The sequence below is a fragment of the Lampetra planeri genome, chromosome 32, assembly GCF_965212315.1.
Source record: "Lampetra planeri chromosome 32, kcLamPlan1.2.h2, whole genome shotgun sequence".
In the NCBI taxonomy this organism is placed as follows: Eukaryota; Metazoa; Chordata; class Hyperoartia; order Petromyzontiformes; family Petromyzontidae; genus Lampetra; species Lampetra planeri.
In genome coordinates this window covers 204,563-222,469 of record NC_136138.1, presented here as the reverse complement: position 1 = coordinate 222,469, position 17,907 = coordinate 204,563, and the positions used below count along the sequence as shown (strand labels likewise).

Sequence of the window (17,907 nt, the reverse complement as noted above, 5' to 3'; positions counted from 1 at the left end):
GCGGCAGGTAGTGGTGCAGCAGTAACGCTCGTCCCTCACAGCAAGAAGGGCCTGTGCTCGATTCCTGACTCGGGTGCCTTTCTGTGTGGAATTTGAGTTTAACAACTGTATTTTTGCCAAAAAGGGTACAGGCTATTCTTTTTTTCACCATCTTGATACTGGCAAAAAGGGTCCCATAAGCATAATAACGAGTAGTGCTGTTGTGCAAGTGATTACATCCAAAGGTAAACAAAGAATTAAAGTAAAATAACTAAAAAAGAGCCAGTGATTTAAAATGATCTTTGAGGCATTGCTCATCTCCCGTTTACAGCCCTGAGCCAGTGGTAAAATTCCACATTTGTATCTTCCTCCAAAGTGGTACTCATATCAACTCCGGAGGGTTGATGGGCTTAGTCAACCCCCAGCTAAGATTTGAACTTGCATTCCAAATGTGAGCCTCTCGCTCGGCTGCTGAGCGACAGGAAGTATAAATCGTAATGTGAGAAGCTGTCTGGTTTATTTAGAGTTTGTAACGTATACAGTTTTTGTTCGCTCGAGAGAGGGAGAGTGATACAGAGGTGCGTGGGTATCCACAGACAAGTGGGAAAGCAGCCAGAATTAGCGCCAACAATTCCCTAAGCTCTGTCGCCCAATAATTGGTATATTCGGTCAACTCCAAGTTTTTATACATTCTGGAGGAAACAGGGAATACCCGGAGAAAACCCACACGTGCAAGGGGAATACAAATGGAAAGGAACCCACTTCCTCTCCTACCTTCATACCATTGGAAGCCAGGAGATGGCGACCTCGATGTCCGCGGAGTTTCACGGACGTGTGCCACCCACGTGTGTGCTCACCGCCGCCTCCACAGCGCCGCGTTACGGGCGCAGCACGACGGCAGCACAACGGCCGGGGGCCACCTGGCTAACGCGCCGCCGCTGTCTCCGTCCGTCCCTCAGATCCGGGACGGCTACGGGCCGGGCCTCGACTCGCTGGCAGAGGGCACGCGCGTTGGCCTGCTCGTCGACGCGCTTGGAGCGTTGCACCTGTACGTGAACGGCGTCGACCAGGGAGCGTGCGCCGCCCATGTCCCCGTGAACACCCGCGTCGCCGTGCACCTCTACGGGTGCTGCCTGAAGGTGCTCGGGTACCGCCAGGGGCGGGCTCATCGTCGTTGTTGTCGCTATCACGCTCGTTTGCCCAGGAAGTCCTCACCAACTATTTATCAGGAGGGTCGTATAAAGTTTTTGTCGCAGTAGTGGGAGATGTTGCAAGTAATTTGCAGGTCATTTTTCAGCATTGGGATGTTGGACCGATACCAGTTACATTGTATATATTTATCTATGGGTGGAAACTGGATAACCTGGAGGAAACACATACAGAACAGGGGGAGAACTTAAAAAACGGCACACAGAAAAGCGCCCAAGTCGGGAATCGAACCTAGGACCTTCTTGGTGTGAGGCATCAGTGTTACCACTGCGCCACCACCCTGCCACCGGATAGCTAATACCTCGTTCCTTCATATTGTCCATGAGCACTGTTGTTGTGTTCTCAGGTTACCCTGGTGACGGACGAGGGTGCGTGCGGGGAGGAAGGCTGTGAAGACAGAGAGAAAGCCGACATGGTGGACGGTAAGAAATCGCATGCAGCAAAATAACAGGCGATGGCTCCTATGGATCTCAGCGTTGTTAGCATGCGTATCCTGTCATGTGTAAAATGTGTATTTATAAACCATAAACAGCACAGCTACATTTATTGCATCCCATGAAATGGCTATGTAATGATAGCTGTGCCAAAATCTATACATGTGAAGTATTGGAAAATGACGGCAGGAAACTCCTTGACGGGAACACACTTCTTTTTATTAAATCTTGACTTGTAACAATACAACGCGTGGCCTCTCTTCTTCACAATGCGGTCACCATACAACGGTACAACTCGTGACCTCTTCTTCTTCACCCTACGCTTCTCTTGACTCTCTGGATTCTGTGCTGCTGGCTCTCTGTGCCTCGTGTAGACTCCGCGCCTCGGCTACACTCCTCTCTCGCCTCGTGTAGACTCTGCGCCTCTGCTACACTCTTCACTCGCCTCGTGTAGACTTTGCATCTCTCTCTCTGGCTACACCGTATGCATACTCGGCTCGTGTAGACCTTCCTCTCTCTCCGGCTACACCGTATGCATACTCGGCTCGTGTAGACCGTTTTCTCTCTCTGGCTACACACTATACATTACTCAGCTCGTGTAGACCGTTCTCTCTCTCTGGCTACACACTATACATTACTCAGCTCGTGTAGACCGTTCTCTCTCTCTGGCTACACACTATACATTACTCAGCTCGTGTAGACCGTTCTCTCTCGCTGGCTACACACTTATACCTTACTCTCCTCTATTCTCCATTACTCTCCTCTACTCTCCATTACTCTCCTCTCCGGGCTCTATCTCTGCACCTTCGTCTTCATTCTTAGATGGTTCCACTTCTGCCCCCTGCTCCTCTGTGCATCACCTTATATACCTCTTCTTCCCGGGAGACGGAGCGGATGCGGACCTCAACGTCGGCACCGCTCCTCAGTTACCCAATCCCCACGCGCTATCCCTACGATCCGGTTCCGCTCAGCGCGTGTTTCCACTCCCCGACCAATCACACCGCGCTGCTACCCGATCACTCCCTCTGGGCGCGTCACCGGCACACAGCCAATCAGCAGCACTACCCCCACCCGCGCACTGACGCCTGCTCCTCCCCGTCAGCGCGCGTCACCACACACACACCCGTACATACGCGCTGGCACACGACATATACACCCAGCGCGTATCACCACTACATCACCCCCTCCCACATAGCTCGCAGCCGGCCCGGCTGCTAACAACAACCAACCGCGACGATAAAACGACAACCAACAAAAAAAACCCCGTAACCCCCCGAGTGTGCCCCGTAACATAACACAACAACAACAACAACAAGAATAACTATGTACAGATTGACAATGAACACGAAAAGTCAACAATAACACGATACGAGCAAATTCGAAAACGAACGCGCCCCACGTCCCTGCGGCTACACGCAGTGACGAGGCGCTCCAACTGCCCCGACTCCTCACGAGGCAGGTCATGCAAAGTAGCACGACCTGGCGCGAGTCCGTCTGGCTGGTCCATCGTATGGGGCGGGACACTGACGACCGTCCGGCGGTTCCGGCTGCTCCAGACGGCGCGGAACGGGCCTGAAAGGGCCGGCCCCGCCGCGGAGATCCGGCCGCCGGTGATCGGCAGCTGTCAGTTCCGAGACACCTGGGAGCAGATCAGGCGAAAATACGTGTGGATCAGGCAGAGACATTTCTCCCTCTGGGTCGCCGGTCACGTCACACGCCCGGCCATCACGACACAAGGGGAGGCCATATGGAGGCGAGAACGGTTTCAGTCGGGAGGGGTGAACGTACCAACGGCGCTTTCCCCACTTTATCTGAACGCACTGGGGCCGTGCAACGCGCACGACCTCCACGGGTCCCCTCCACGGTCTCAACAATTTAGGCGACGTAGCCAAGGGTGCCTGAGGGCAATGCAGCCAGGCCCTGTCACCTGGTTTCCATTCGTGCATGGACACCTTCCGTGCCCGCAACCGTTCATTAGCAATTTGGCGAGCCCGCGAATTAAGCCGTGCGGCCTCCCTCGCCTCTGTCAGCTTGTGAATATTAAACTTAATATGTTCTGCCAAATTAGAATTAGTTCGTGGAGCGGACAGGCCAAGTTGCGTTTCCATTGGCAGGTCAGCTTCCCGACCGTACATCAAATAGAATGGGGAAAACCCCGTAGCTGCATGGGGGGCCATTCTATACGCGGCAAGGACTCCCGGGACCTGCAGGTCCCAATCTACATGTGCCTCGCACACCTGCTGGCACAGCATGGAAGTCAAAGTTTTGTGGAGTCTCTCCACCATCCCGTCAGTCTGCGGGTGGTACGGGGAGGTACGCACCTTCTTGGTACCCAACAGATCGCACACCTCTTGCAACAATTTACTCGAAAAATTTTTACCTTGGTCGGTCAGCAGGCGTTCGGGAGCCCCCTTGTCCAGGACATAGCCCTGGACGAAGGCATCCGTCACAGCCGCTGCCGACTGGTTAGCGAGAGGCCACGCCATAGGCCATCGGGTAAAGTATTCGACCCCCACTAACAAATATTTATTCCCTCTCGGCGTGACTGGGAAGGGCCCCAAAATATCGAGTGCAACGAGCTCGTTGGTACGCGAGACCTGAATAGATTGCAGCGGTGGATTAGCTGCCACGGCCGGTGGTTTACGCCTGGCGCACTCAACGCACCCCTTCAGAATATGTACCACATCACTTCCCATTCCCGGCCAGTAATAGTCACGCTGAAGCAGGGCAAGCGTCTTGTTAACTCCCAAGTGCAAGAGGCGTTCGTGTGCCGCCAAGACAACCCTCCCCCTCACAGCGGAAGGCACCACGAGTGCGTTCCGCCGGGACAAACTGTCCCATCTCAATAACACGCCCTGCTCAAGTACATAGGAGCCGGTACGCTCCTGGTCCCCCTCGGGACCCCCAACCTTGCGGCGCAATGCTAGCAGCGAGCTGTCCGCCATCTGGAGGCAGCCCCATTCGCTGAGCGACAGCGAGAGCAGCGAGTCCCGACCCTGAGAGGCAGTGGAATCATCCCCGATCGGTGCGCCCGCTGTCGCAGCCAGTGCCCCCATCTCCCCCGCAAGCGTCGGTTTACAGCGCGCCGATCCCGACAAACACGCGCATTCATCACAAGGCAACAACCGCGACAAGCAATCGGCATTAGTGTGTCGCAACCCCTTACGGTACGTAGTCGTAAACTGATAGTCCTGGAGGACTTCCAACCAACGCGACAACTGGCCCGAGGGCTGGGCGACCCTCAATGAATACTGTAGCGCCGCGTGGTCCGTTCGGACTGTAAAGTGACGACCATAGAGATATGGCCTAAACTGCTGCACAAAAAAAACAATGGCAAGCAGCTCGCGACGGGTGACACAGTAGCGCTGCTCCGCCGGAGACAACACCCTACTACCGTAGGCGACAACTCTTTCGACACCCCCAACGACTTGGGATAGCACCCCCCCAATGCCCGTGTTGCTAGCATCCGTGTCCAGCAAAAAGGGACTGGCAAAATCGGGATAACACAAGGGTGGGGCACCCACCAAGGCGTCCCGGAGGGAGCGAAACGCGGCCTCCTCCTCCGGTCCCCATTTGAACTTCACTCCCTTCGCCGTTAGAGCGTGCAAGGGTTTTGCAATGGTGGCGAAGTGCTCAACGAACCGCCGATAATAAGAAGCAAACCCGATGAAACTACGCACGTCGGAAACGGACGTAGGTGTCGGCCACGAACCGACACAATCCGTCTTCGCGGGATCGGTGGAGATCCCCGAAGAATCGACAATGTGACCCAAGTATCTAACGGACCTACGAAGGAGGTGACATTTGGCCGGTTTAAATTTCAACTTAGCCGATCGCATTCGCAAGAACACCCCTCTCAATCGCCGGAGGTGTTCTTCAAACGTTTTACTGAAAACAATGACATCGTCCATATAAATCAAGCATGTATCCCACTGCAAGCCCGACAAAACCAGCTCCATAAGTCGCTGAAACGTCGCTGGAGAGGAGTGAAGTCCCATGGGTAACCGGTTAAACTGGAACAGCCCCCCTGGAGTCCGAAATGCTGTCTTAGGTTTCGACTCTTCGTCGAGCGGCAACTGCCAAAACCCCGATAACAAATCAAGAGTCGAAAAATATCGCGCACCAGACAATGCATCGAGGGACTCATCCATCCTGGGGAGCGGATACGCGTCAGCCACAGAGATCTTATTCAGGCGACGGAAATCAACGCAGAATCGCAGGGACCCGTCCTGCTTCTTAACCAGCACAATAGGCGCTCCCCACGGGCTAGAGGAGGGCGAAATAATATCGGCTTCTAGCATATCGTTAACAGCCGACTGAACATGTTCCTTCTCCACGGGACTCAGTCGGAAGGGATTTAGCCTGACCGGCGCCGCATCGCCCGTTTTAATGTGATGGTGCAACAAATCCGTGCACCCAATGTCATACTTATGTTTACTGAATACATCAGAGAATTCAATGAGCAACTCGCGCAGCGCACCCAACTGCGCCGCCGACAAATCGTCCGAGGCGGCACATAGCGAATGGACCCACTCAAGGTCTTCCCTTGGCTCAACGTTCCGCGCGGGGCTCGAGCCCACCTGCGCAACCAACCCATCATCCCCAGGGACCTGCGCCGCGTGAGCCAGCACGGTGCCCTGCGGAATGACAGCTGGTCGCGACCCCGCGTTCAAAACCATCACAAACGGATCCCTGTCAGCCCGCACCAAAGTGTGAGCCACCGATAAATCAAGACCCCCGACAGCCTTGTTAGAAGGACCCAAAAGCATACTCTGTCCCGAAGCCTCCCTCACCCATGGTTTCCGCAACCGGAGGGGAATCAACATCTGTGAACCCGGGGGCACTTGCACTGTCTGCGTCGCCACCGCTTGTATCGTAGCGCACGCCGTCCGAATGTCAGTAGGGCCCGTCAAAAATGAAATCCGGCGACCCGATGGCAGTTCAATGCATCGTTGATCGATAAGAATTTTAATAGGCATTTTAGCCAAAAAATCAGTGCCCAAAAGACACGGAACTGCCAAAGAAGACGAAACGAAAACGGGTCCCGACAATTTGATATCTCCAATGCAAATGGACGCCCTAACCTGACCGATAATGCCCAACGATCCCCCATTAGCGGCGTAAAATGGCACATCCACTGGAAGCAGCGGACGACATTGGACTGGAAGAATATTATAAATGAGGTCCGATATAATAGTTGCCGATGCCCCCGTGTCCACTAACACCCTAATCTCAACCCCATCAATAGATCCCGTAACAACGGACGAACCCGCCGAAGCAGCCACAATTCTATGCCCCAATTCCGCCCATTCAATGTCTCCCTGGTCCCGGCCGAACCCCCCTCGCCGAACCGAATCCCCGAACCTTAACCGGCCCTCCTCCGCCGCAACGCGGCGTCCCATGTGTGCCGAATAAACAGGCCGAGCGTGTGAGGTGCCGCGACTTGCCGGGGATTGTAGAGATGACTTGGGCTCTCGGTCGTCGTCCAGCCGAGCTCCCATGGCGCGCTGCCGCGGAGCGCGGCACCCGGACGCCACGTGGCCCCGGAGGCCGCAGTTATAGCACGTGACGAGGGTCGGAGTAGATCTTGGTTGCTCCGACTTTCGGCCCGATCGCAGAGGCGACCGGGCCCCCGGCCTCCAGTCCCCTGGTCGTCCCGTGGCGAACGCCTCCTCTCGTGGGCTGACGACTTGGGGTTCGGCGACCACCACACCCGGGGCTGCGACGACAGCAGCGTTGCAACCAACGCCTTGCTTCCGTTGTAGGGCCTCGTGTGCTTGAATACTCGTGGCGACTCTCAAAGAAGAAATATCAATCTCGTCAGCTGTGTTGATAGGGACCCCCAGGTCCTGCGCCAACTTGAGCAGCTGCTCCAAAACCATCGCGTCTTGGCCCTCCTCGTCCATCCGAGGGAACGCAGCATCAGCAAGAGCCAGCAACGCCGTGCGATAGGCCAGCGCGGTCTCCGTGGCCGCTTTCCGTCTTGCGTAGAACTGATGGCGGCACGTAGAGGGAGGTCCGTAGACCCTGGCCAACAAACCCAGCGCATCCTTCAGCGTGGAGCGGTCCGACTTCCGTGCAGCCCTGAAGGCCGCGAGCGCATCGTCGTCCAGCATGGCGGGCAATGCCCGCAGCGCCGTAGCATCGGACCACGCTGACATCTCTTGATGCGCCAAAAACCTTCGCTGAAATTGGCCCCAGTCTCCGCCTTCCGCCTTGAAGGCTGACAACGTGGGCAGGCGCTGCTGAAAAATGAAGTCATCCGCCTCGTGGTTCCTCTCCGCCTGTCCGTCGGTGTCTAAGATGGCGGCTCCAGCAGCAGACGTAAGATGGCGGACCCCCTCGCGCGCTGATGACGTCGATGCGCGCGCTTGGGAACCCACCACCACGTGGCGCTCGCCGTTCCCGCCAAAAGTAGGCCCAGGCGCAATGGCGGGAATCCCCCATTCGTTTTGGCGGGAATCTGCAGGGCGACCTTGTAAAATGTCCCCCACCGTCCCCGCTCCTCCCGACGAGCTGATCTCCGCCAAGATGGACGCGGCGGCGAGCAGCAGCTCCGCCAGTCGGGAGTGCGCCTCACGAAGCCCGGCGTCGGTCCCCGGTCGCTCGGCCGGCGCCGTCGACGGACCCTGCAGCGTGGGCAAGTCCTCTTCCTCACCCCCCGCCACCAGCGGCCCCGAGTCGTCCAGGTCTTCCTCGCGGTCAATCCCGTGGGTCCTACGGGTCTTCCTTGTCTCCATACTTGGAAGCCCGTTTCACTTCTGACGCCAGATGAAGTATTGGAAAATGACGGCAGGAAACTCCTTGACGGGAACACACTTCTTTTATTAAATCTTGACTTGTAACAATACAACGCGTGGCCTCTCTTCTTCACAATGCGGTCACCATACAACGGTACAACTCGTGACCTCTTCTTCTTCACCCTACGCTTCTCTTGACTCTCTGGATTCTGTGCTGCTGGCTCTCTGTGCCTCGTGTAGACTCCGCGCCTCGGCTACACTCCTCTCTCGCCTCGTGTAGACTCTGCGCCTCTGCTACACTCTCCACTCGCCTCGTGTAGACTTTGCATCTCTCTCTCTGGCTACACCGTATGCATACTCGGCTCGTGTAGACCTTCCTCTCTCTCCGGCTACACCGTATGCATACTCGGCTCGTGTAGACCGTTCTCTCTCTCTGGCTACACACTATACATTACTCAGCTCGTGTAGACCGTTCTCTCTCTCTGGCTACACACTATACATTACTCAGCTCGTGTAGACCGTTCTCTCTCTCTGGCTACACACTATACATTACTCAGCTCGTGTAGACCGTTCTCTCTCGCTGGCTACACACTTATACCTTACTCTCCTCTATTCTCCATTACTCTCCTCTACTCTCCATTACTCTCCTCTCCGGGCTCTATCTCTGCACCTTCGTCTAAATTCTTAGATGGTTCCACTTCTGCCCCCTGCTCCTCTGTGCATCACCTTATATACCTCTTCTTCCCGGGAGACGGAGCGGATGCGGACCTCAACGTCGGCACCGCTCCTCAGTTACCCAATCCCCACGCGCTATCCCTACGATCCGGTTCCGCTCAGCGCGTGTTTCCACTCCCCGACCAATCACACCGCGCTGCTACCCGATCACTCCCTCTGGGCGCGTCACCGGCACACAGCCAATCAGCAGCACTACCCCCACCCGCGCACTGACGCCTGCTCCTCCCCGTCAGCGCGCGTCACCACACACACACCCGTACATACGCGCTGGCACACGACATATACACCCAGCGCGTATCACCACTACACATGCATTGGGCCCAGTGAGTTTAAGTGCAAGTAGTGCATCTGATACTCATCTCAGTTAACCTATAACACCTGGGTCGTGCCATGACATCCCGCAAGCGAGCCCTTCAATACTTTAGTTGGCCTCACAGTGCTCCCAGCCTGGCACGGGCGCCGTGTGGTTGTGCGTCTTGCTTGAGAAGTGACGCGATGGTCATGTGGCTGCTTTGTGGTGAGACAGGCTTGAAGGAAGGCGTTTTGAGACCTCCAGCGTGTGTTGACGGAAGCGTCCTCCGAGCCGTCTGCGATTACCAGGCGGTTTGCGTGCGGTTCAGGGACCTCCTGGCTCTCCCAGGTAATGACCACTCACACGCACATCTGCCACACGTATCTGGTAAAGGCACAGCCCTGAAATTGCTTGCTCACGCCACTGCTGACAGAAGGGCCTCCACCTGAACGGATACTAAGAGTGTATTTGGTCTACTCTTCCCCCTCGTTGACCAAACGTGTTGGAAAAGGTTGGCGTACCCACATTTTATCACACCGCACGTGACTTGCCGATGACAGACTAACTGCGGTGAACTGGTTTTTGCTGCTGGGTGGACAGAGGCGATGCGGAGGATTTGAGAAACTTTCACCGTTGTTTCAACTGCCGCGCCAGGCAATGGAATTGAACCTCCAAAGTAGTGCGCTCACCATTCCACCACAGCAGTGCAAAACCAGATTAAATACAACGACCTCTTTTGTGCAGTGGGTGGTTGACAGGGCTGAGACCGTGGGCTCGCTCCATTGGCAATCCGGTTTTAGTCACTGGCAGCCACCTGCGATTAAAACCGGATCACAGCGGCGTCAGCTCAGCTCTCTGACCTCTAAGCCCACTCGGCCTCCACTGGTTTCAGTGTTTGTTAACATCTTTAGTGCCTTGTTCAATATAACCTTTAACATTACAATTTTACATTTCATTTCTCCTTGCTCTTTAAACTTTTATGAAAGCATTATTTTATTATTTTATTTTTTCATTCATTACCTTACTGAAACCAAGTCTATGTTTATCACAAACCTCCTTTTTTCTGCATTTAAAGCGTGTTGTGGATTGTATTTGTAATCTGATATGAAGACAGTGCCATCTGCACATCTCCCAACAGTCATGGCCAAACGTTGATGAAGCCTTATTCCTCTCTCACTGTTTGCTCGTGCCTCTCGAGTAATAAACACAGTGCCAATGACAGCACGGGACCTCGTCTTTCACCTCTTCACTTTCATCCATGCAATCGCCTGTTTATCATGCTTCTGCAGGTCTGTCTCTACTTCAAAATGCAGCAAACTCTTCTTTCCATAATAGAGGTTTTTTTGGGTTAGATCGGGTAAATATATAAATGTGTCGTTAAAACCCGACACCACCCGACACAGCCAACTAGTAAAGGGTTGTCACGTAAACAGAACGTGGGCAATTCGTCACTAGTACAGCACAGTAATTACAACTAGCCACATCAGGCGGCAGCCAGATTTGTGGAGAAGTCCACCTGTTTCGTTCCTTATATAGAGGCGTAGATGTGGTGACCACACTTCTGCGCTCTTGCGCAAAGTGGGGGGGGGGGGGGGTGGGATTAATATGTCAACATACATTATTATGCGCATTATACGAGCCGTACCAACGGTAATCCATATTGAAGTATGGTGTCCTTTATAGGAATGCATTTAAACAATGTATTATTTGATGATTTGCTTCTACGCAGCACTAAGGCTCTTCGAACGGTTAAAATAATTAGTATTTCTTTCAATTTAGATAGATTCTCTAATTAGTCTTGACCAGTAGTAGCTAGTTTTGCACAGAACTTCAACATTATCAAAATCAATTGAGTGTCCTTGTTGGCACGGGTGTTCTGCTACTGCTGGCAGTTGTATTTGGGAGTATTTAATATTTCTCTGATGTTATTTTAGTCTCACGCTGTTCTTTAAAATCACATCTTTTCCCTCATTTCAAGCATTGTCTTTAAAAAACAGGACCCTGCGGGGTGGGCTGGTAGGAACGAATAACCAAAGAATATAAACATAATGTATTATTACACTTGTTTAGCCAGGAAAGCCCCACTGTAGGTTTTTGTAGGGTCCTGCCAAGTGTTTGCAGTAGGGGGCGATGTTGCTACACCTAATCGGACGATACGAAGGGAGACTTTGAGGCCTATTTCTAGGCTTTAGGCCTAGCTGTAGGCTTTAGGTTGCTGTGAGTTAATATTTAATTTAAATGTTTTAATTAATAATGTAAAAGCTTGAAATTTAAATGTTTCTATTTAAAAAAATCAGGGAATGTAACATTGTGAAACATTAACTCCCTTTCACACACGTGGGGGTACGATACGAAGGGAGAGTTTGTGGCCTAGTTCTAGGCTTTAGGCCTAGCTGTCGGCTTTAGGTCGCTGTGAGTTAATTTTTAATTTAAATGTTTTAATTATTAATGTATAATTTAAATGTTATAATTATTAATGTAAAAGCTTTAAATTTAAATGTTTATATTTAAAAAAATCAGGGAATGTAACATTGTGAAACATTAACTCCCTTTCACACACGCGGGGGTACGATACGAAGGGAGAGTTTCAGGCCTAGTTCTAGACTTTAGGCCTAGCTGTAGGCTTTAGGGCGCTGTGAGTTTTTTATTTAATTTCAAAGTTTTAATTAAAAGCTATCTCAGGGAATTATAAGGGAATGTTACACGTGTTTAGCCAGGAAAGCCTCATTAATTTAAATGTTTTAATTAAAAGCTATCTGAGGGAATTATAAGGGAATGTTACACTTGTTTAGCCAGGATAGCATCACTGGGTCTAAAGGTTTTTGTAGGGTCATGCCAAGTGTTTGCAGTAGGGGGCGATGTTGCTACATGGACGGACGGACGGACAAACGGACGGACGATATAATCTATTGGTGTCTGGTCCACTTCGTTCCTACCAGTAAAACTTTCACTGTGTAATGCGAACATAAATGGGGTTGTTGCTGGGCTCGGGTCCAATCACACGGCCCGGGGTATTGGGGGGCGGAGCCTGGTCTGCGGGGCGTGTGGGAGGGGCCACCGTTCACCTCGGCTCCAATGGGAGGTGAGGTGAATGGGGGCGGAGCCAGCGGGGTAGTATGGGAAGGCCGGATCTGAGGATCCGGAAGGGGAGGAGTCAGGGTCACGTGGGGGGAATGTATATAAGTGGGAGCGCGGAAGAGATCAGGGCAGTCGGGGAAGTTAAGAGGCTGAGCCACGTTGGGTGGTGAGGAAAGATCCGCGCCATCGGCCACGTGGCCGAAGGACCTCAGCACGCCGTCGGCCAGTGGTGTGCGGAGTGCGGGAATAGAGGAGCTAACGGAGGAGTGTGCGGAGCACGCGAGAGAGAGCGTGCGTGGCACGCAAGAGGGAGCGTGCGCGGGGCGCGCGCGAGACGCGCGCGAGACGACACTGGTCCGAGAGGAGGCCAGTGGGGGGTGCGGAGAAGAACCTAAATAAAAGACAAGTCTTTTATTACAACTGTATGACATTGCTGTGTGTGTGTGGCCATGCTGTGTGTTTGTGGCCGTGCTGTGTGTGACCCTGCTGTGTGTGGCCGTGCTGTGTGTGGCCCTGCTGTGTGTGGCCGTGCTGTGTGTGTGGCCCTGCTGTGTGTGGGGCCCTGCTGTGTGTGGGGCCCTGCTGTGTGTGGCCGTGCTGTGTGTTGTTGTATGTGTTGGGTTATGAAATTTTTATAAAAATAATAAAAATTACTAATTTTCCGAAAAATGCGCAAATTGCATCAATTATGTTAATATGTGTATTAATATGCATAAATTATGATAATGTGAGTAATTATATGCATAAATTATGATAATCGCGGAGATAATCGGAGTAATTTATTCGGATGCTTGTGTAGTGGTGGTGTTGACGCGCGCCGACCGTGACAGTGATGGATCACGGGGCGGCACGGGGTGCGGGGTTGGGCACGCGTTGTGGGCGTGGTATGGACGCGCGCGCCGGGAGTGACGGATGACGGGGCGGCGCGGCGTGGGTGGTGAGGCACGCTGAGATGTGGGAAAACAGGATCGTAGCGAGTGCCCAGTGATTGGTCAAATAGGATGGGTGCTCTCAGCGACGTCCGCAGGTGGGGTATAAAGGGGGACGCGCGAGAGCACTCGTGGTTGTTAACCAGTTGAAGATCGAAGACGGAGTTGAAGAGATAGTGCCCCGAGACCCCTAGTCCCGCTGTCCTTGTAGGGACCGGGGCCCTGTGTGGCTCGGAGGCGAGACTGTGGGACCCGTGGTTCGACGCCCACGTGGGTCGGGACTGGGGGACCCACAGTCGAGACGGACAACCCGGCAGGGTGTGTCCCGAGTAGCTCAGTGGGTGTTTGTCACCCGAGTAGCTCAGTGGGCGTTAGTCGCCAGAGTAGCTCAGTGGGCGTTAGTCGCCAGAGTAGCTAAGTGGGTGTTAGTCACCCGAGTAACCAAGTGGGTGTTAGTCACCCGAGTAACCAAGTGGGTGTTAGTCACCCGAGATACTACAGTGGGTGTTAGTCACCCGAGTAACCAAGTGGGTGTTAGTCACCCGGGTAACCAAGTGGGTGTTAGTCACCCGAGTAACCAAGTGGGTGTTAGTCACCCGAGATACTACAGTGGGTGTTAGTCACCCGGGTAACCAAGTGGGTGTTAGTCACCCGAGTAACTGAGTGGGTGTTAGTCACCCAAGATACTACAGTGGGTGTCAGTCGCCTGTGAACCGAAGTTGGTGAAATAAAGAGTGTGCTACCCGTGAAGTCGTCTCCCGCCGAGTTACTACATTACAACTGGCGTCAGAAGTAAACCTGTCTTCAAGAAGAATGGATACTAGGAAGACTACCCGTACCCACGAGCGAGATCGGGAAGACGACGGCGTACCGGAGACACCACCCTCGGGAGGAGAGGACGAGGAGTTGCCGCCGATGCAGCACTTCGCGGCGATGGCCGACGCTCAGCTCGCCTCCGACACCAGCCTACAGGACGCGCACTCCCGCCTGGCGGAGTTGCTGCTCGCCGCCGCTGCAGTTTTGGCGGAGATCTCTGTTCCAGCGGGCGGAGGGACGGCTGCGGGGTTGGAGGAGGCGGCGCGGCTGGAGGGTTCCCGCCAGAAGGCGCTTCGCGCCAAAAGTTTTGAGGTTGGCGCCGTTTTTGAGGGACCGCCATTGTTTGGCGGGAAGCGGGGACACCACGTGGCCGGAGATCTCCACTCAGCGCGGCCCGCGTCATCGGCGCGCGCCGGAGCTCTCCAGGGTGCGACTGCTGACAGGCTGGGGAAACAACGCTCGCCTTTCACACGGCGCTGCTCGCCTTGGCGGACGCAGCTTTTCCCCGCATGGACAAGGAGGGGAAGGACGCCATGGTGACGGAGCAGCTGCTGGCGTTGGCCCACGAGTTGGGAGTCCCCATCAATGTGGCAGACGAAATGGATATCTGCTCCCTGGCGATCGCCACGAGTATTCACGCGTACGAGGTCCTCAAGCGCAAGCCGACGGTCGTCTGCAAATTGGGGGAGAACGCGGCACTGGCCGCCACGATCGCCGAGCCTCAGCCAGCTGCGGATCGGGAGCAGGCCTTCGCTGTATCGCGTCCGGGGGAGTGGAGAACGGGAGGTCGTTCACCCACACGTTCATCCCGCAAGCTGGAGCAACCGAAACCTACGACGTCCCTCGTCGTCTGCTACAACTGCGGCCTTCGGGGTCACGTCGCAGCCGGGTGCCGGGCCCCGCGTCAGCGCGCCACGGGACCACGTCGGGACGACGACCAGGCCCACAAGTCATCCCAACTAAACCCGGCAAGTCGGGGCACCTCACACGCCCGGTCCACATATGCGGCACGTTCGGGTCGCCGTTTGGCGGTGGGGGGTCAGCGGCTGGGTGCCGGGGGTTCACTTCGGCGGGGGGGGTCCGTACACGGCCCACAAGCAGTCGAATGGTCCGAATTGGCCCACAGGATAGTGGCTGCGTCGGCCGGGTCGTCCGTGGTAACGGGGTTTATTGACGGGGTTGAGGTCCGGGTGCTTGTGGACACGGGTGCGTCGGCCACTATCATTTCGGACCTTATTTATAACATTCTTCCCGTCCAAAGTCGACCCATTCTGCCTGTGGACGTGCCATTTTATGCGGCGAATGGGGGATCCCTGGGGATCATCGGCCAGATTCGGGCGACTATTTGCATTGGTGACATCAAATTGGCGGGCCCTATTTTGGTATCATCATCGCTGGCCGTTCCTTGTTTGCTAGGTACGGACTTTTTGTCCAAAATGCCCATCAAAATTCTCATAGATCAGGCCTGCATTGAGCTTCCGTCGGGACGGCGGGTTGCGTTCTTGACAAGCCCTACCAAAATACGCACGGTTTGTGCGACGGTGCAGGCACTGGCAACTCAGACTGTACGGGTGCCCCCGGGATCGCAAATGTTGGTACCCCTTCGGTTGAGGAAACCACTCGGGGTGGGTGCGGGGGCACAGGGAGTACTGTTGGGGCCGTCTAACAGGGCCAAAAGGGGCCTCGACTTGGCGGTAGCTCAAACCATGGTGAGAGGGGACAGTGAGCCGTTCGTAATGGTCCTGAATACGGGGTCGCGGCCGGCCATAATTACGCAGGGAACGGTGCTGGCTCACGCCGCGCCGCTACCCGTTGAGGAACAGCTCGTTGCTCACGCCGATTTCAGCGTCGAGTCGCATCTTCCAAGTGATGAGGGGACAGAGTGGTTGGACTCGTTGTGTGCCGGGTCTGCTAACTTGTCCAAGGTGCAATTGGGAGCATTGAGGGGTTTGCTACTCGAGTTTGCTGATGTGTTCAGCAGACATAAGTACGATATCGGCTGCACAGACCTGTTGCGCCACCACATAGATACGGGGGACGCGGCCCCTATTCGACAGAATCCCTTCCGGCTCAGCCCAGCCGAGAAGGAGCATGTGCAGTCGGCGGTTAATGATATGTTGGCGGCCGACATCATTTCGCCCTCTTCTAGTCCGTGGGGTGCTCCTATTGTTAAAAAACAGGACGGGTCTTTGCGGTTCTGTGTCGATTTCCGCCGCTTAAACAAAATCTCGATGGCGGATGCGTATCCGCTCCCCAGAATGGATGAGTCGCTGGATGCCTTGGCGGGAGCACAGTTTTTTTCCACACTCGATCTGCTTTCCGGATTTTGGCAATTGCCCCTCGATAACGAATCTAAACCTAAAACCGCTTTCCGGACACCTGGTGGCCTATTTGAATTCAACCGTTTGCCCATGGGCTTACATTCCGCTCCCGCCACGTTCCAGAGGCTCATGGAATTGGTTTTGTCGGGCCTCCAATGGGACTCCTGTTTGATTTATCTCGACGATATCGTTTTCAGCCGGACTTTTGAGGAGCACCTCCAGCGACTGAGAGCGGTGTTCCTCAGGATGCGTTCCGCTAAGCTTAAATTTAAGCCGACTAAATGTTTTCTGCTTCGGGAATCGGTCAGGTATTTGGGCCATATCGTGAGTCGTTCAGGGATCTCGACAGACCCTGCTAAGACGCAATGCGTCAGCTCATGGCCAACGCCAACCTCGGTCACGGAGGTTCGCAGCTTTATTGGATTCGCCTCCTATTACCGTCGTTTTGTCAAGCAGTTTGCCACCATAGCCAGGCCCCTGCACGCTTTGACGGCTAAGGGTGTGCGGTTTCACTGGGGGGCGGAAGAGGAGGCTGCGTTCTGCTCCCTTCGTGACGCCTTGGTGCAGGCTCCCCCCTTGTGTTACCCCGATTTCACACAACCGTTTTTGCTTGACACGGATGCCAGCAACACGGGTATCGGGGGAGTGCTCTCACAGGTGGTCGGGGGGGTCGAACGGGTGGTCGCCTACGGTAGTAGAGTTCTTTCCCCCGCCGAACAACGCTATTGCGTGACTCGCCGTGAATTGTTAGCGATTGTGTTTTTTACACAGCAATTCAGGCCGTATCTTTACGGCCGTCATTTTACGGTTCGTACGGACCATGCGGCTCTCCAATACGCTATGCGGGTGGCGCAGCCATCGGGCCAATTGTCCCGATGGTTGGAGGTCCTTCAGGACTACCAATTCACGACGATTTACCGCAAGGGATTACGACACTCAAATGCGGACGCCTTGTCGCGGTTGCCACCGCGCACGGATTGCGCCGACACCGCGGGAGTTGCGCTCGCCGCCACTGACACCCCGGGTGTCGACGCTCCCACGGGGAGGGACTCGCTGTTATCGTTGCCCCTCATTGAGTGGGGCCGTCTCCAAATGTCCGACAGCTCCCTACTTACGCTACGTCGAAAAGTTGACGCTCCCGAGGTAGGGGATGCGCGGGTCGGTTCCTGGGTGTGCAGACAGGGCCTCTTGATGAAGTGGGACAACATGTCCCGGCGTCACGTGCTTGTTGTGCCTTTTGCTATGCGGGGTAGGGTCGTTCTGGCTGCTCATGAACGACTCATGCATCTGGGTTTTCACAAAACGCTCGCCCTAATCCAGCGAGACTATTATTGGCCGGGGATGGGTAACGACGTGGCGAACATTCTTAAGGGA

At 54.6% G+C, this 17,907-nt stretch overlaps 1 protein-coding gene across 4 annotated transcripts in view; it reads left to right on the top strand.

Moving 5' to 3' along the window:
• Positions 1-17,907, top strand: part of NEURL4 (neuralized E3 ubiquitin protein ligase 4) — an 81,198-nt gene that overhangs the window by 42,484 nt on the left and 20,807 nt on the right. For 3 of the 4 annotated variants that reach the window (XM_078609385.1, XM_078609384.1, XM_078609387.1), the window contains exons 25-27: positions 939-1,118; positions 1,535-1,610; positions 9,624-9,737. In XM_078609385.1, the coding sequence (XP_078465511.1) occupies positions 939-1,118; positions 1,535-1,610; positions 9,624-9,737 (370 nt within the window). The remainder of the gene's footprint in view (positions 1-938; positions 1,119-1,534; positions 1,611-9,623; positions 9,738-17,907) is intronic. The other variant, XM_078609386.1, reaches the window with a different exon arrangement.